This window comes from Pongo pygmaeus, chromosome 7 (assembly GCF_028885625.2).
Source record: "Pongo pygmaeus isolate AG05252 chromosome 7, NHGRI_mPonPyg2-v2.0_pri, whole genome shotgun sequence".
Classification (NCBI taxonomy): Eukaryota; Metazoa; Chordata; class Mammalia; order Primates; family Hominidae; genus Pongo; species Pongo pygmaeus.
This window is the reverse complement of record NC_072380.2, coordinates 133242402-133263860: the sequence shown is the minus strand read 5'-3', so window position 1 is coordinate 133263860 and position 21459 is coordinate 133242402. Positions and strand designations below refer to the sequence as shown.

The 21459-nt window shown below is 34.6% G+C and overlaps 1 protein-coding gene across 2 annotated transcripts in view; it reads right to left on the bottom strand.

Moving 5' to 3' along the window:
• Positions 1–10727: 10727 nt before the first annotated feature.
• The window catches only part of MTBP (MDM2 binding protein), an 84190-nt gene continuing 73458 nt past the window's right edge, over positions 10728–21459 (bottom strand). For both annotated transcript variants that reach the window (XM_054497823.2, XM_063669040.1), the window contains 4 exons: positions 16300–16549; positions 15584–15697; positions 11650–11715; positions 10728–11064 (listed from right to left, as the gene is read on the bottom strand). In XM_054497823.2, coding sequence (XP_054353798.1) covers positions 11026–11064; positions 11650–11715; positions 15584–15697; positions 16300–16549 — 469 coding nt within the window. In that variant the 3' untranslated portion in view covers positions 10728–11025. The remainder of the gene's footprint in view (positions 11065–11649; positions 11716–15583; positions 15698–16299; positions 16550–21459) is intronic.

The window sequence follows — 21459 nt, the reverse complement described above, 5'->3', positions numbered from 1 at the left end:
TCCAAAAGTGTGGCAGGACCCTTCTCAGTTGAAAGACCATGAACCCAAAGTTCAAGGTCCCGAAGTTTTGTTGTAGTGTGGGTGGCAAGGACAGTCTTTCTCTGATGTTTCCAGAAGATTCGAACTGTAAAAAGCTTTCTTTTTTTTTTTTTTTTTTTTGAGACGTAGTCTCACTTTGTCACCCAGGCTAGAGTGCAGTGGCATGATCTCAGCTCACTGCAACCTCCACCTCCCAGGTTCAAGGGATTCTCCTGCCTCAGCCTCCCAAGTAGCTGGGATTACAGGCGCCCGCCACCAGGCCTGGCTAATTTTTGTAATTGTTAGTAGAGACAAGATTTCACCATGTTGGGCAGGCTGGTCTCGAACTCCTGACCTCAGGTGATCCACCTGCCTCTGCCTCCCAAAGGCTGGGATTACAGGTGTGAGCCACTGCGCCCAGCCGTAAAAAGCTTTCTTTACCCTATTATTTCAACAGTACTAACTTAGGGTATATGATTTGCTAGTAATATAGCAACATTGTATATACATTAAAAATGAATATAAACCAATTAAAACTTTTTGAATATAAACCAATTAAAACTTTTTAAAATTTGTACCACTTAAAGTCATCCCACAAATACACCATGGCCCAGGTACTACATCTTTGGAAACACTGACCTTGTATAATATTCTATGAAACTCAGGAATCTCTTCCTGAACATCCCTTGAAATTATTCATCCAGCCTGAAATTGAAAATTTCCAGATATGAGAGGGAATTACCTCATCTCCCCAGGCAGGTCATTCCATTGCTGAATGGGTAGAGATGTTTGAAATTTCTTACATTATTAGAGCCTAAACTTCTGGCTGGATGTGGTGGCTCACGCCTATAATCCCAATGCTTTGGGAGGCTAAGGTCAGAGGATCACTTGAGGCCAGGAGTTCAAGAGTTCGAGACCAGCCTGGATAAAATGGCAAGACTCCATCTTTAAAACAAAACAAAACAAAACAAATTTCTGTCTGCCTAACTTTCAGTCATGACCCTGGTTCTACCCTAGAAAATAATGGAAGTCCAATTTCCTCTCCACGTGAATATCCTATATAAATAGACAAGTCAAGGCTGGAAGCTACTAATGTAAAATGATCTGAAAATGGCTTTCAATAGGGCATTTAAAGTTCTTCATTTTCATCTTTAAAGAACTACAGTTACCAAGATTAAAACCTTCTACAATACTTAGTAGTGAGATATCTGGCAATAATTGAGAGAGCAATTTGGCAATATCCATACAAATTTAAAAATAGATGTACCTTTTGACTTGTGGGAATTTATTCTAGAGATATGACTGTATGAGTGCACAAAGGCTAATGTCTAAAGATCATCTCTGCAGCGTTGCTTGCAACAAGACCATTGAAAAAGTCAGTGTGACCATAGCTAGCTAAATAAATCCTGGTACAGAGGTATGCTTGAATATTCTGCAACTGTTACAAAGAATGGTCGATCTTTAATTGCTAATATGGACAAAATCTCTAAGTGCTAGCTCTGTGAGGTGCATATCTCCTGTTTTTTGTTTGTTTGTTTTAAATGGTTCTCCAGAAGAGTCAAACTACACCCTCCACACACCCCATGGGGGCATTTTGGAAATCTGTGGTAATGCTGTTTGGTTGTCACAATAATTGGGGGAAGGGGGAACATTATTGGCATTTAATGAACAAGACCCAGAGTTGGTAGATATAATGCTGATGACAGCCCTACATCCAATGGAACCATTTCCCACACAATTTTTGAGTGTCCTGGGTTATTTGTGTTGGTGAAAAACCTGTTTGATAATCCGAGTCTAGACCTTGACTACCTTTTATATATGAAAACATTTTGACAGATTCAATATATTCTGACTTTTCTAGATATGCAACTACCATGTATATGAAAGATTGTGTTTCGTTTTGCTCAGGGCATTATCAAAAGGTATTAACATTTTACAAAAACAAGTCTGTGTGGTGCTTGAGTTACAAACAACTGACTCAGTACCACTTCAGTCATGGCTAATTGGTGTAAAAGTCAAACATTTGACTACTTCATTTTGTCTTTTAGTGTAGTCATACTCCAGCATCTCCATATTGAAATGCATACTATTTTATTATAATTACTTTGCTTTTCCAAAAATTTTACCTTATGGTTAAGAGATAGCAATTTTTAAGAGCCTGAGTATGTATAGGTTAGATTACTGTATAGGACACATCCTATGTATATCCTCAGATTCCTTCAGTGCCATCATGGCATCTCCTAAACTTCCAGCTGTTTACCCAACCTTAGGCACCACCATAGCTGGATCTGCTTGACCTAAGTGTTTAGCCACTTAGAGCCAACCAATTGCTTGCCTGGAAATGTTGCCTCCCCTCCCATCTCCATTTGGTGGCTGCCAGGCAGCCAGGCAGAGGAGACACATACTTCAATTTCTGAGTTCTATCATCAGTTCCAGACTTGGATGGGCAGCACACTGCAGGGCACAGGAGCTGGATTCCAGAGCAGCTGCTGGGTAATAACCTGAGCAAGGCAGAACTATAGGGGATTTAAATCTTTGTGGGGCCAAACAGGAGTCAGTAACAAGGAGGAGCCGAGCAGATAAATAATCCTCTTCTTCCTCTTTTTTATTTTGAGACCACAGTCTCACTCTGTCACCCAGGCTGGAGTGCAGTGGTGCAATCGCAGCTCACTGCACCCTTCCACTTCTTGGCTTCAAGCTATTCTCCTGCTCAGCCTCCCAAGTAGCTGGGATTACAGGCACACGCCACCACCCCCTGCCCCCAATTTTTGTGTGTGTGTTTTTTTAATAGACACGGGGTTTCACCATGTTGGCCAGGCTGGTCTCAAACTCCTGACCTCAAGTGATCTGCCTCCCTCAGCCTCCCAAAGTGATGGGATTACAGGCGCGAGCCACCACACCTGGCCTCTTCTTCCTCTTTTTATGTACTTATGTGAGGCATGGTCTCTCCGTACACCCTCTATCCTGAGAGACATCCCATGTGACTGAGAAGATGCCTACTTAGTGGTTGGCTGTGTCTCTCTGGGCCTCATGAAGCACTAATGTCACCTTGCCTTGTTTTCCTGGCCTTCCCTGCCTTTTCCCCCCCTTTTTTCATCATCCTCATGTCTCCCAAATAAAGCATTAGCACAAATCCTTGCCTCAGATTTTGTTTTCTAGGAAACTTGGCCTAAGACCGTTACTTATGAATTCCACCTTGTGACAACAAAGGAGACATTAAAAGTACTGCTTATTGAAGGGGTATTTGGGCCTGATAAGTTGAGAAACAATGGACACATATAATATGCTTGTACATGTATTAAAATGTCTGGAAGGATACATTTAAAAAATGTAAAAAGGCCTCTTACTATCAGTTACTGCTGAGAAATGGGACTAGGGATGATGGGTATGACCTTAATACCCTTCTAGATTACATGAACTGCTTAAATGTGCATTTCAAAATTCCCTTTTAAAAAAGGTTCTTTTTTTATGGCTAATGTTCTGATATGGTGAATAATATATTTAGCCTGTCTATAAAATCCTGAATAATAGAACTATTTGAATGTGTGACCAGAAATCAATTATCATGTCACCTAGAGTCCTCTAAATTACACTAAATTTGATTTCACTGGGGGAAGCAAGTCTAATACCTCATTAAAATGACTAAACCATGTCCAAGGAGAGTATGGAATCATATTTGAATGATGACAGAAAAGCCGCAGGAACCTCTCTTTTGGCCTTTTATTCTCTATTGTTTTTTTCCTTGTACATAAATGAGGCTTTTTCTTGGAAGAGTGTAAGAATCCATAGAGGGAACATTGCTCAGACAGTGTCACAGCAAGAAGAGCTGGGCAGAGGTGGGAGATGGCGAAAAATAAGAAAGCCCTATGGGGACAAGAGGCAGGATAGGAAACTGACACACAATCAGACCATCCATTGCCTGTTGGCAGCGCGGTCAGGAAAAGGCATCCCATGGACAAAGCCCCTCCCGCTGACTCTGATCTCAGAGGTGGAGACACTCCTGCTCTCATGCTTGGCCTCATGGCTGTGATTCTGCCTTGGCTTGGACCAGGGCCTGGGAATGTTGAAAGAAAATGTTGTTCTTCTCAAGAAACAAAGCCAGTGATATTTTCAGCAACTTTCCTGTATAATTCTTTGGATGAATAAAGCCTATTTACTCCCAAGAACTCAAAGGCAGTTCCAGGAAACACTAAGAATAATGCTTCATTAATGAATTGTAGCTCCCCTGCTTCCTAACTCTCAGCCGCACAAGAGAGTAAGGAACTTCTTCGTCTGCAAGTTTTCTGGGTCTCATGAAAAAGGGAAACGCAGTCCAAAAAGTAAGCAATTTCATTTATCTTCAACTGTGGCCTTCAAACTAAGGCTTTAAAAAATGAAGTTTTGGAAACTTTCTTTCTTGCACTTGGCCTCTCAATGAATTTTTGGATGTGAGTGGAAGCTAATGTTTATGTACAACAAGCTACCTCACAATCTAGTGGCTTAGAACACTGCAACATATTATTTCTCATTATTCTGAGGGTTGGCTGGGCAGCTCTTTACTGGTTTTGCCTGGGCTCACTCATGTGGCCGTATTGGTCTGGAGCATGCGCTAGGCTGGAAGATCCCAGATGCCTCACTCACATGCCTGGCAGCTGGTGTGGCTGTCAGTGAACCTCTGTTCTCTTCCATATGGCCTCTCACCTTCTAATAGGCTAGACCAGTTCTCTTGTGTGGCTCCGTTATATGCAGGACAAGGTTCTACAAGAGCAAAAGAGAAGCTATAAGGTCCTCAAGGCCTAGGTTCCAGCTCACAGCATGTCATTTATGCCACATTCTACGGGTCAAAGAAAGTCACATTGCCAGCTCAGATGCAAAGACTAGGGGAACAGATTCCATCTCTTGGTGGGAGGAGCTCAAAGCTTTGTGGCTATATTTGACCATATTCTACCCTCTGGACACAATTATTTTCATTTGTTCCACATGAAAAATAATTAATACAGCCTGAAGTCCAATATTGCATGATCATCGGGTAGGGATAACTCTCTTAGGGTGTGGCTTCTTAAAATCTACAATCTTGTGACCTACAAAAACCAAGCTAACTGCTTTCCATACATCCGAAATACAATGATGCGGCAGAGACAGGATAACTGCAAGAGATGGGACTAGTCACTAGTTCACAGTAATTGTGAAATCCAGCTAGGAAGGGACGACTTTATTCGAGATCTTCTGTATGTGGTTTTGCTTAAAGTTGCAGTTTCCAAGAACCTATCGATGACTTGAGGACTTACTGTAGTCCAAGGATGCAACTGATGAGTTTTCTTATCCTGCTTCCTGTCCATTGAAATTTGGAGGCCTCTTTTCAGTTTGATACAAATTTCTTACCATTTTACGAGATTTCTGGTGCCAAGAAAAGTCAATGGGGAAAGAATAGTCGTTTCACTAAATAGTGCTGGAACAACAGGATATCTATATGCAAAGGAATGAAGCTGTATCCCTTCACAAAATTAAGTCTATACAAAAATTAAGTCAAAATGGGTCATAGACCTAAATTCAGGAACTAAATAATAAAGTAAAAAACTCACAGAATGGGAGTAAATATTTGCAAATCGTGTATCTGATTGGAAACTAGAATCCAGAATATATAAAGAAGTCTTACAATTCAACAAAAGACAAATAACCCAATTAAAAAATGGTCAAAAGATCTGAGTGAACATTTCTTCAAATAAGATATGTAAGTGGCCAGAAAACACATGAAAAGATGCTTAACATCATTAGTTATCAAGTAAATGCAAATCAAAACCACAGTGAGATACTACTTCATATCATTCTCTTGTGAAAAAAGACAAATAACGAGTGTTGGCAAGATGTGGAGAAACCAGAACACTCATCCATTGCTGGTGGGAATGTCAAGTGGTATAGCTACTTTGGAAAACAGCCTGTCATTTTCGCAAAAACTTAACCACGGAGTCACCATATATCCCAGCAATTCCACTCTTAGGCGTATAAACCCAAGATAACAGAAAATATTTGCCCATGTGCAAACTTGTACACAAATATCCATAGCAGCATTATTAATAACACCAAAAAAGGAATCAACCCAAATGCCCATCAACTGATAAATGGATAAACAAAATGTAGCAGATTTGTACATTATTCAGCTATAAAAAGGGATGAAGAACTGATACATGTTACAACATGAACTTTGAAAACCTTATGCTAAGGTAAAGAAGCCAGACACAAAAGGCCATATATTGTATATATTGTGTGAGTCAATTTATATGAAATATCCTATAATAGGCAAATCCATAGGGACAGAAAGCAGATTAATGACCAATGTCCTCACCACACACACACACACACACACACACACACACACACACACACACCAATGTGTGATGTGGTAATCGTCAGATTGTGGTAATTGTTTCACAATGTATATGTATATCAAATCATCATGTTGTACACCTTGAATATGTACAATTTTTATTTGTTAATTATACCTCAATAAAGCTGAAGGAAAAAAATGTAGATTAGTGGTTGCTAGGGAATGGGGGAAAGAAAAATAAGAAATACTGCTAACAGATATGGGGTTTCCATTTGGAGTGATGAAATGTTCTGGAATTAGATGTGGGTGATGATTGCACACTTTGTGAATGGACTAAAACCACTGAATTATACACTTTAAAGGACGAATTCTAGTGTATATGATTACATTTCAACTAAAAGAGACTTTGTGGGCTTTCTGTGTATCAAGTTATAGTCTATTGATGAAAGCCATACCCACCATTCTTTTCATGACAGGTCTCTCTTTATTGACAGTGTCGGGTGCTGTGAAACACTAGCCTTTAGATTCTTAAAAGCCCTTTTGTCCAGCTGAGAGGGTCTACTTTTAAATCATTAAGTATTTTAAATGTCTTAATAAAGGATTATATAGCCACACCTCTGGCTTGATTCTTTTTCTGAGGCTATTTCTGACTTAGAAAATTTTTTGCCATTGGGGATACTGAAAGTGGAAAATCATTTTATTTTCCAACCCAGAATATCCTAAGCCCTTCATATCTCCTCTAAATTCTGCCAGAAAACGGAACACTTCTTGAATTTGTTTATCTTTTCCTATACCTTATCATATTCAGCTAAACAAACAAATAAATGGCCAGTGATACTTCCAACATTGTCTGGGAATGTCCTTAATTAGATCCATGAGTTCACTAGGAAGAATTTCTCTTTTCTGGGTTATTTAGGCAACAGTTTGCTAAATGTACCACCACTATGTAACACATCTGAGCTACTTGGGCCCAGTGACTCCCTGTTTCACAAACAAATGGCCTCAAATGGTTGAGGTGGTTAATGTTTATAATTCCAGCACTTTGGGAGGCTGAGGCAGTAGGATCGCTTGAGGCCAGGAGTTCAAGACCAGCCTAGGCAACATATCAAGACCATATCTCTACAAAAAAAAAAAAAAAAAAAAAAAAAAATCCAGGCAAGGCAGTGCTTGCCTATAATCCCAGCTACTCAGGAAGCTACTTGGGATTGTTTGAGCTAGGGAGGTCAAGGCTGCAGTGAGCTGTGATCCTGCCACTGCACTCCAGCCTAGGCAACAGAGCAAGACCCTCTTCCACCCCCACCCACGAATAAAAAGAGATTTCCAAATGCATCATATAGTCACCAAGACATGGTAAAGTCTGTTTCAAAATTGTATTCATTCTACTTGGTGTTTAGAGGCATCTTATTATGGTTTTAATTTGCATTCCTTTGATGACTGATGATGTTGAGCATCTTTTCATGTGCTTATTGCCATTCCTATATCCTATTTCGTGAAATGTTTTTTTCAAATATTTTGCCCATTTAAAAAAATTTGGGTTATGTCTTATCATTAAGCTGTTAAGAGTGCCTCACATATTCTAGATAAAAGTCCTTTGTCAGATATATGCATTGCAAATAATTTCTCCCAGTCTGTGGGTTACATTTTCACTCTCCTAGTGGTGCCTTTCCAAGAGCAGCTTTTAGATTTTGAAGTAAAATTTTTTTTTTAAATTTTATGGTTTGTACTTTTTGTGTCCTTTCTAAGAAATCCTTGTTTTATTCCAAGAGTGATGAAGATTTTTCTATGTTTTCCTCTATAGGTTTTATGGTTTTGGATTTTAAATATAAAATAATGAACCATATCACATTAATAGTTGCAAATGGTAGGAGGTTATGGTTGAAGGTAACTTATTTTTCCATATGGATGGATATCCCCTTATTCAAGTTCAATTTTTTAAAAGACCTTTTTTTCTTCAATGAAAAGTTTGATATATAGGTATACCTATAAGCTTTTCTTCTGTTCCATTGACCTATATGCTTATTCTAATTCCAATAGCAAATTGTCTTCATTACTGTAACTTTATAGTAAGTCTTGAAGTGAAGAAACAAGTCTCCCAACTTTGTTCTTCTGTTACAAAGTTATTTGGCTATCCTATGTCCTTTTAATAAGTGATTACATCAATTTAGTTTTTTCGTTTATACTTTTGCTTTCAATCAGGTTAACTGATGTAATTTACATATGCTAAATTTCAAACAACATTACAAAAGTTTATCCAGCATGTTCACAAAAAGAAATATTTTAAATGGTATGAGGCTTACAGGTTATCTTCAAACTTGTTTTCATGTATATTATTAAGTACGGCAGAAAACCAGGATCCTTGGAAGAAAGGAATAAAAACAAATAAAAAAATGGATACACCAACACTTGCAGAGATCCTATGTTTGGATAAGCAGTGTGGTTCAACAAATACAAGTTCTCATTCTGGCTCTGTAATTGCTGAGCTATGTGATCCTGGATATGACACTTAATCTTGCTACACTTCAATTTCTTACCTATAAAATGGGAAATAGCTACCTAATATGGCTTCAATGAAATAATGTAAAATGATTAAGATAATGTCTGTCACATAGTGCTCAATAAATGTTGGCCATGATTATCATCTTTTCATGATCCCTGTGAAGTCAGCATTATTTACCCCATTTTTAGAAGAGCAAATGGACATTACGAGAGTTTTCCTATGACCATTACTCTGTTCCCAGGAATGTTTTCAAATTGCCTGATCTAATCTGTTGTACTTTAAAACCAACTGGCTCCACTCATAATATAAATGTTTATTAGTCTGATTAAATAAATTTACATTTAAAAACGCCTATTGGTACAGCATTTTTTTTTCCTTTTGAGATAGGGTCTCGATCTTTCTCACAGGCTGGAGTACAGTGGCGAAATCATGGCTCACTGCAGCCTTGACCTTCTAGGATCAAGCAATCCTCCCACTTCAGCCTCCTAAGTAGCTTAAGTGCCCTCCTACGTAGCTACAGGTACATGCCACCATGTGGAGCTAATTAATTTTTTTTAGAGATGGGGGTCTCACTATGTTGCCAAGGCTGGTCTCAAACTCCTAGCCTCAAGCAATCCTCCTTTCTCAACCTCCCAAAGTGCTGGGATTACAGGTATGAGCGACTATGCCCAGCCATGGTACAGCATTTCAAAAGACAATTTTGCTAACCTAATAGAATATTCAAATATTGGCTCACTCTTGCAATTCCTATGGCAGTGAACAATTCAGACAAAAAGGAGCATTTCAAATCAGCAATTTCATGGAACCCTAGAAATGCTTTTTGAAAGCATTCACTTTGAATTCAACATAGACAAGTAAAGCACATGTGATAAGCAAATTTCTTTAATTGGAAGAAACTATAAAGATGGTAGATTTGATTACATAAAAACTAAAAATTTCAGAACACTATAAACAAAAAGACAAAGGGCCAATATCCTTAATATATAAGAACATGTATGAACAAGTAAGAAAAAGTCAAAAACAGTTCAAAAGAAAAATGGGCAAAAGCTAGAAATAAACAATTACAGAGATGCCAACATGTTTTAAAAAAATTCACCCTTACTATTTTCAGTCATCAAAAAGGGAAATAGAGACTCTGCCGGTGAGAGTTCATATTGGTCTTTCAGGAGGGCAATTTAAAAATATTTACAAAAAAGCTTAAGACCCAAAAATTCCCCTCCTAAAAAAGCATACTAGGAAAATAGTGACATACTGGGAAGATTCATTAAAGTGTTATGTGTTACAGGGAAAAACGGAATCTTTATGTCCAATAATGGGGGATTAAACAAACTGTGGTTCATTTGTATTAGGCAGTTATTAAAATAATGACATAAAATTCACAACATATTGTTATGTGAAAAGCAGGTTATAAATTAATACACACATAACACACACATATGCATAACAACATATATGATTCAAATTTTGAAAGTATTTAAAAATAATTACATATATTTTTAAAATACAGCAGATATGTCTAGACATTAGGGGGGAATGTTGGTAATTTTTTTTCATTCTTCTTTGTATTTTCGGCATTTTCCAAATTTTCTACCATGGGAAAAGACAATTTTTTTCCTGGGAGACTGTTCTTAGTGTCATTTTAATTATGCCTTATTTTCACAATTTATCTTGTTTCTTCATTTTTGATACCAAATGAACATTAATAGCCCCAACAATGGTGGCTCTAGGGCTGAGGCCTGTTTGTATTTTTTTTGCCAACATGCTCTAAATCGGGAGCAGTCCAATAAACTATGTTGTTGGAAAACATGGGAAAAGCCATTGGCAATATCTTACTTAAGTCTAAGAAATGTAAGGCACGCCTAACTTACTTAGTACACCTAACAACAAAGACATGAAATCCAAAAAGTAAAAAAAAAAAAATCTGTTTATTGTAATAATTAAATAAGAGTAAACATTTTAAAACATATAAAAATAACTTTAAAATATAGTAACACTGTACAAAATATGTATCTAATTAAAAATACATTAACATAGCATCCCTCAAACTATACAAATATAGAATATATATTCATGAAATTCTTTAGAAATATAACATCTATTCTTTGAATAAAGTTTAAAATTTGTTTATAATTTTCAAACTAAGAAAAGAAGTAGTGAATAATAGCTCCATCCAATTTATAATTGTTTTAAAGAGAATGATTATGTATCATTTCTTGCTTGTCTTTTCTAATACCCAGTCAATCACCTAGGGGGAGAAAAAATATGTTATAGAAGATTTCTCTTGAAAACACAAGTAATAGAAAAATATATTGTAAAAACTTCAAAAGAACATGGTAGAAAATTTCAAATAAAAAGGAAGATACTGAAATCTTACACTTAAATACACATTTTATTTTCTAATGGAAGAACATTTTTGTTGGACTTCCAATACTGAGTACAATAATGTTCTCACTGGATGAAATGAAGATTCTGCTCCATTTTCTCACCTTTATATGAAAATACGTTTCAAATGGGGAATCAAATAAACTAAACTAAACTTCGAAAACAGCTAACCAAAATGGATTGGTTTTTCCAGCACGTCAGATAATTTATTTTTTCTTTTGCTTTCTTAGCGTCACTTTAGAAACTCTTTTGCTGACAGAGCAACCTATTAAATACTATAAAATACTCAGCCTAAATAAGCCTATTAAGTTTCTTAAAGAGTTTTCATAGGGACAGAGTTGAAAAAGACCAGTAACTAATCACTGCTGCATATATAATGGCATCAGAGCAACCCTGAAACAAAATACCAATTTAATTGAATATAGTTTCATGGGAATAATTTCTTTACCTGTACAGCATTGTTGTTTGCTGTTTTCTTCATTTCTTCAAATAGACCCCTTGAAGTTTTAAGATCCTAAACATAATAAAAGACAGCATTTTACAATCTGCACATTAAATTACAAAGAACAACTCATTATTATTAAATACACTTGAGATTATCCTAAATCATTCTATAAGTATCAATGTGATTAGGGACAGACTACAACAACAAAAAAATCTAAGTACTAGATTATAATTTAGTTCCATTCTGAAATATCAAAATACTCTAACCAAAATACATACACATATACATAAGTCCATCTCACTCTCCTCTGCTATTCCCAATAGAGCTGGCCTAAAATAACTCCCATCCTTCACCGTGAGCATCCACTAATGCTGCACTACTCTCCCATCCTCCACCGTGAGCATCCACTAATGCTGCACTACTCTCCCATCCTCCACCGTGAGCATCCACTAATGCTGCACTACTCTCCCATCCTCCACCGTGAGCATCCACTAATGCTGCACTACTCTCCCATCCTCCACCGTGAGCATCCACTAATGCTGCACTACTCTCCCATCCTCCACCGTGAGCATCCACTAATGCTGCACTACTCTCCCATCCTCCACCGTGAGCATCCACTAATGCTGCACTACTCTCCCATCCTCCACCGTGAGCATCCACTAATGCTGCACTACTCTCCCATCCTCCACCGTGAGCATCCACTAATGCTGCACTACTCTCCCATCCTCCACCGTGAGCATCCACTAATGCTGCACTACTCTCCCATCCTCCACCGTGAGCATCCACTAATGCTGCACTACTCTCCCATCCTCCACCGTGAGCATCCACTAATGCTGCACTACTCTCCCATCCTCCACCGTGAGCATCCACTAATGCTGCACTACTCTCCCATCCTCCACCGTGAGCATCCACTAATGCTGCACTACTCCAGAAACAAACATGGTTTGTATTTATTAATCAGGTAAAAGATATCTTTTCTTCATTTTGGCTATTTGACTCCATCATAAAATAGAATGACACACAAAAGGAAGCTGATGTCTCACTTTTAAAAATTTAGTGATTATACCAAATTACAAAGTAAAAGAAATGGAATTGTATTTAAAAAGATAAGACGCAGTTATCTGTTGTACTTCCAAGTTACACTCCATAAAGGCAGCCACTTTCAATTCTTTCAGGTTTTTCCCTTATTTATACCTTAATGTTTCTAACTACTATGCTTATGTTGCTACTTGGTGATTAAACACTTTTAGACAGTGACTACTGATGTTAGGGAGAACAGTCATGGATGGATTCAGGTCTCGTACACAAAACCTTCCTTCTCTTCCTTTTAAGAACAGTTGTACCACAATTTTTGATTAGTAAATAGGCAGTGTTTGTACTATTGTATCTATGTAAATACTTTCAATTGTGTGCTAATTAATGTATTATGGTTATAATTTATCTTTCTTCCAATATTCTATTTATCCTGTTAACTACCTGTTAGCTTTTTTCATTTGCTAAGCTTTCCATGTATATAATTCTGGGTTTTTCGCTCCTAAATACTGGCAATAAATGGGCTAAATGTACAGCAAAGTTTTTTCAAGCCCTGAAGTATACAGGATAATCTCTCAGTTCAGCTTCCTTTCTGCTTTTGGTCTTTTTAATTAAATTTTTTAAACCTGGAGATCTTTCTCCCATAGCCTCCTCTAATTTGTTCTAGTTGCTGCCTAGGCCTGGTCCTATTAGGACTTGTCTTTTCCATTTTAGATTAGTTTTTGTTTTGTTTCTTGATTTAGTCCCTTGTTCTGTTGAACTTCATCTTCTAGCAGATTCCTCAAAAGGGTAAAATAAATTCTTTTTCAGATATTCCATGTTTGAATGTATCTTCATTAAATCCTCATACCTGATTGCATTCCAGACTGGGTATAGAACACTAGGTAAGTCGCTTTCCCTCATAAGTTTTTTTCTTCTTTCTTTTTTTAATTCTAGAAATACACATCCCTCAGAATTTGAAGACACTTTTCTACTATCTTCTAGCACTATTTTCTACTATCTTCTAGCACAGTGTTACTGTGGAGAAGTCCAATGCCATTCTGATTATTGATTCACTATATATAAACTAGATTATTTCCTGGGAAGCTTTTAGAAAATGTTCTCTCCATGCTAAGAGGTGTGAAATTCCATAATTATGTGACTCGTTGAAGAATTTTCATTCATTGGTTTGGACAAGCTAGGACACTTGTGTCCACTCCTGGGAAAGTTTGTTACATTTTTGAACAAGTTTCTCTCTTCTAAACTTTGAGAACAAAGGAGAGAAAATTGTTCAAAAAATACAAAATTCATATTATTAGCATTTTGGATCTTCTATATTAATCCTCCAATTTTCTTATCCTGGATTTAATGTTTTTGTCATTTGATTCCAATTTCTGGTAAATTTTTTCCATCTCAACTGTTCAGCCTTTCTATTTAATTGATTTTATCATATTTTTAATGTTATGGAGCTTTCATGTTTTATGCTTTTTTTGGAAACAGCATCCTGTTCTAGTTTTATGGATGCGATTATTTTCTTTCTATGAGAATTATAGTTTTTATGAAGTTTTCTTCAACTTCCTGCTTCTTCAGAGTTCCCTTTATTCCTTTATGTTTTGGCATCAATTGTGTTAGAAGCTTTCCTCAAAGCCTGCTAATCCGTGGCTGTCTAGTCATATTTAAAAGTGAGACACTAAAAATCTGACTGGAAACTCGGAGCAGAGATTATCACTGGTTTCTTTTCAAGATGGCCAGTTAGCTTTTCCACTGCAGCTTCCAATATTTTCCCCAGCGGCTATTTCCTACACCGTCACTGAGGTGGGTGGAAAAACCTATGTATGATAGACCTTTTAGTTAACATTGTGGGAGAAGGGCACGCAGAGCAAGTTGGACAATCTCCAGGTCCCTTTGCAGATCTTTATTTAACTTCCCTGCTTTCTACATGGACCCTTGCCCCTGCTTTCCATGATACCTGGTATCTTCACATCCTGAGCACCTCAGGTTCTGTGGAATTAACATGCTTCTCACTAGTATTCCACTAGGCACCCAATTAAATTGTAACTCTTTTCACTCTCTTACACTACACTTCTATGTGTTTTTTGTTATTGTTCAATATGTATTAAAAACATTTCTAGTTTTTTTCTTGTCCTTTCTCTTGGATATGTGATAAATCTGCAGTTTTAACCAGAAACCCACAGATAACTGTGATTCAGGTCAGAAACTCTTAAGGCTGGACATAATCTAACGTTGTCTAAGTTTTAGAAAACCACCATCTTGAGTGGCTGACCTCTCCAATGTCTTACAACTAGCTGATAATGGATCCAAAATTAGAAACTGGGTGTTTTGATATTTAGTCCAGTAGCCTTTTTACTACACAGTCATCCTTTGGTCTCTGCGAAGGACTGATTCCATGATCCCACTGAGAATACCAAAATCCACTGACAGTCAAGTCCCTTATATAAAATGGTGTAGTATTTGCATATATCCTATGCACATTTTCCCATATACTTTTTAAAAAGTCTGTAAATGTTCAGTACAGATGTAGCATCCTTTTTTTTTTTCAGAACATTTTCAATTTGCAGTTAATCCACGGATGCGGAACCCATGGATATAGATAGAATCCACAGATACAGAGGGCCAACGGTATTAAAAAATTAATAATTAAACATGTTATGAGGCTTATTACCTATAAGTCAAACGCATGTTAGGGGAAATAGGATATTGGTTAAAATGTAGCTTTCTATATATGAGAACTCAAATCAAATCAAATATAAAGTATTTTGGCTTCAATTTTTCTATCTCCATCATTTAATAAATCTGGCAGCAAGTATATGCTCTCAGTATAAAAAATACTCAAACTTTTTTTTATGTCAAACAGGAACATTAGAACATGAACTAAATTTTGCCATTAGTAGAGAAGATACTGTACCTTTAGATAGAACTTAGAGATTTCAAACAGACGCTGGCTGCATGCAGTGAAACATTCATGAGTCTCGGTAATACTGTGTTTCTTCAGGGTTTCAGTAACTACTTCTTTCAGTATCTTGAACAGAACATAACATATGACTAATATTTCTTGGAAAAGGCACAAACTTATTATTTCAGCTTTAGAGTTCAATCCTGTGAATTACACATTCATTTTGCTGTGCTAAAAGACAGACAGGTTCATTAAGACAAAATGATTGAGAAAAAAAGATCTAATATTTACATGGTCAGAAGTGTCACAGGAATAATATGTTAGCAGGAAATGACTACAGTGTCTTAAGAAAGGAACTCAAATCATGAGTTCTGAATTGAAATCTGAGTGTTAAAGTTACACACAGCAGGGATATGTAAGTGTATATTTATTTTTTATTATGGGAAATTTCAAGCGTAGAAAAGTAGAGAATATTTGACACGCAGAGAATATTTTATAACAAATTTCTACCTTGATATATCTTTTAACCAGCTTCAAGTATGATTAATCTGTGGCTAACCTTGTTTCATTTATATCCCCACCTACTTTCCTATCATCCTTCTTACACTGGTAAATTCTAGACATCGTTTCATTTCATTCATAAAATTTTTTAGACATATATTTTAAAGTAATCAAATTTAAAAAGTCTTCCCATGTAGAACTAAGAAAAATGGGAAATAAATCTTTACCCGTGTGTGTTTCTGTGATCTTGATTCCTTAATTTGCCTTGATGTTTTTGATTCATGCATACTTTTTTGACCTGAACTGGTCTTTGTAGCAAGTTTTGGAGTTTCACAGCTAGGAATTGGAACCAACGGACAAGTCACTGGTAAGGACCGCTCTGTTTGTGGCTTTCTGGATGTCACATGATGATGACAGTGATTACTATTACCACTTGTCTGAGAAAGAAGAGACTCTGAACTTTCAGATTTCACAAGTCTACAGTAGGGGAAAAAAATCAAGAACGTAGATTAAGTGAATCAACATTGAAGTTCATTTTCTGTCTTAAATGTTACAACTATATCCATTAAGCGAATCAACATCGAAGTTCATTTTCTATCTTACCAGTGTGTTACCATTATATTATACCACTATGTTATTACAGTGGTATAATATATAACACTATACCACTACGTTATAACAGTGGTATAATATATAACACTATACCACTACGTTATTACAGTGGTATAATATATAACACTATACCACTACGTTATAACAGTGGTATAATATATAACACTATACCACTACGTTATTACAGTGGTATAATATATAACACTATACCACTATGTTATTACAGTGGTATAATATATAACACTATACCACTACGTTATAACAGTGGTATAATATATAACACTATACCACTATGTTATTACAGTGGTATAATATATAACACTATACCACTACGTTATAACAGTGGTATAATATATAACACTATACCACTATGTTATTACAGTGGTATAATATATAACACTATACCACTACGTTATTACAGTGGTATAATATATAACACTATACCACTATGTTATTACAGTGGTATAATATATAACACTATACCACTACGTTATTACAGTGGTATAATATATAACACTATACCACTATGTTATTACAGTGGTATAATATATAACACTATACCACTACGTTATAACAGTGGTATAATATATAACACTATACCACTACGTTATAACAGTGGTATAATATATAACACTATACCACTATGTTATTACAGTGGTATAATATATAACACTATACCACTATGTTATTACAGTGGTATAATATATAACACTATACCACTATGTTATTACAGTGGTATAATATATAACACTATACCACTATGTTATTACAGTGGTATAATATATAACACTATACCACTATGTTATTACAGTGGTATAATATATAACACTATACCACTACGTTATTACAGTGGTATAATATATAACACTATACCACTACGTTATTACAGTGGTATAATATATAACACTATACCACTATGTTATTACAGTGGTATAATATATAACACTATACCACTACGTTATAACAGTGGTATAATATATAACACTATACCACTACGTTATTACAGTGGTATAATATATAACACTATACCACTACGTTATAACAGTGGTATAATATATAACACTATACCACTATGTTATAACAGTGGTATAATATATAACACTATACCACTATGTTATTACAGTGGTATAATATATAACACTATACCACTATGTTATTACAGTGGTATAATATATAACACTATACCACTATGTTATTACAGTGGTATAATATATAACACTATACCACTATGTTATTACAGTGGTATAATATATAACACTATACCACTATGTTATTACAGTGGTATAATATATAACACTATACCACTATGTTATTACAGTGGTATAATATATAACACTATACCACTATGTTATTACAGTGGTATAATATATAACACTATACCACTACGTTATTACAGTGGTATAATATATAACACTATACCACTACGTTATAACAGTGGTATAATATATAACACTATACCACTATGTTATTACAGTGGTATAATATATAACACTATACCACTATGTTATTACAGTGGTATAATATATAACACTATACCACTATGTTATTACAGTGGTATAATATATAACACTATACCACTATGTTATTACAGTGGTATAATATATAACACTATACCACTATGTTATTACAGTGGTATAATATATAACACTATACCACTACGTTATAACAGTGGTATAATATATAACACTATACCACTACGTTATAACAGTGGTATAATATATAACACTATACCACTACGTTATAACAGTGGTATAATATATAACACTATACCACTACGTTATAACAGTGGTATAATATATAACACTATACCACTATGTTATTACAGTGGTATAATATATAACACTATACCACTATGTTATTACAGTGGTATAATATATAACACTATACCACTATGTTATTACAGTGGTATAATATATAACACTATACCACTACGTTATAACAGTGGTATAATATATAACACTATACCACTACGTTATAACAGTGGTATAATATATAACACTATACCACTACGTTATAACAGTGGTATAATATATAACACTATACCACTATGTTATTACAGTGGTATAATATATAACACTATACCACTATGTTATTACAGTGGTATAATATATAACACTATACCACTACGTTATAACAGTGGTATAATATATAACACTATACCACTATGTTATTACAGTGGTATAATATATAACACTATACCACTATGTTATAACAGTGGTATAATATATAACACTATACCACTACGTTATAACAGTGGTATAATATATAACACTATACCACTATGTTATTACAGTGGTATAATATATAACACTATACCACTATGTTATTACAGTGGTATAATATATAACACTATACCACTATGTTATTACAGTGGTATAATATATAACACTATACCACTACGTTATTACAGTGGTATAATATATAACACTATACCACTACGTTATAACAGTGGTATAATATATAACACTATACCACTACGTTATAACAGTGGTATAATATATAACACTATACCACTATGTTATTACAGTGGTATAATATATAACACTATACCACTATGTTATAACAGTGGTATAATATATAACACTATACCACTACGTTATAACAGTGGTATAATATATAACACTATACCACTATGTTATTACAGTGGTATAATATATAACACTATACCACTATGTTATTACAGTGGTATAATATATAACACTATACCACTATGTTATTACAGTGGTATAATATATAACACTATACCACTATGTTATAACAGTGGTATAATATATAACACTATACCACTACGTTATAACAGTGGTATAATATATAACACTATACCACTATGTTATTACAGTGGTATAATATATAACACTATACCACTATGTTATTACAGTGGTATAATATATAACACTATACCACTATGTTATTACAGTGGTATAATATATAACACTATACCACTATGTTATTACAGTGGTATAATATATAACACTATACCACTACGTTATAACAGTGGTATAATATATAACACTATACCACTATGTTATTACAGTGGTATAATATATAACACTATACCACTATGTTATTACAGTGGTATAATATATAACACTATACCACTATGTTATTACAGTGGTATAATATATAACACTATACCACTACGTTATAACAGTGGTATAATATATAACACTATACCACTACGTTATAACAGTGGTATAATATATAACACTATACCACTACGTTATAACAGTGGTATAATATATAACACTATACCACTACGTTATAACAGTGGTATAATATATAACACTATACCACTATGTTATTACAGTGGTATAATATATAACACTATACCACTATGTTATTACAGTGGTATAATATATAACACTATACCACTACGTTATAACAGTGGTATAATATATAACACTATACCACTATGTTATTACAGTGGTATAATATATAACACTATACCACTATGTTATAACAGTGGTATAATATATAACACTATACCACTACGTTATAACAGTGGTATAATATATAACACTATACCACTATGTTATTACAGTGGTATAATATATAACACTATACCACTATGTTATTACAGTGGTATAATATATAACACTATACCACTATGTTATTACAGTGGTATAATATATAACACTATACCACTACGTTATTACAGTGGTATAATATATAACACTATACCACTACGTTATAACAGTGGTATAATATATAACACTATACCACTACGTTATAACAGTGGTATAATATATAACACTATACCACTATGTTATTACAGTGGTATAATATATAACACTATACCACTATGTTATAACAGTGGTATAATATATAACACTATACCACTACGTTATAACAGTGGTATAATATATAACACTATACCACTATGTTATTACAGTGGTATAATATATAACACTATACCACTATGTTATTACAGTGGTATAATATATAACACTATACCACTATGTTATTACAGTGGTATAATATATAACACTATACCACTATGTTATAACAGTGGTATAATATATAACACTATACCACTACGTTATAACAGTGGTATAATATATAACACTATACCACTATGTTATTACAGTGGTATAATATATAACACTATACCACTATGTTATTACAGTGGTATAATATATAACACTATACCACTATGTTATTACAGTGGTATAATATATAACACTATACCACTATGTTATTACAGTGGTATAATATATAACACTATACCACTACGTTATAACAGTGGTATAATATATAACACTATACCACTACGTTATAACAGTGGTATAATATATAACACTATACCACTACGTTATAACAGTGGTATAATATATAACACTATACCACTATGTTATTACAGTGGTATAATATATAACACTATACCACTATGTTATTACAGTGGTATAATATATAACACTATACCACTATGTTATTACAGTGGTATAATATATAACACTATACCACTACGTTATTACAGTGGTATAATATATAACACTATACCACTACGTTATAACAGTGGTATAATATATAACACTATACCACTACGTTATAACAGTGGTATAATATATAACACTATACCACTATGTTATTACAGTGGTATAATATATAACACTATACCACTATGTTATAACAGTGGTATAATATATAACACTATACCACTACGTTATAACAGTGGTATAATATATAACACTATACCACTATGTTATTACAGTGGTATAATATATAACACTATACCACTATGTTATTACAGTGGTATAATATATAACACTATACCA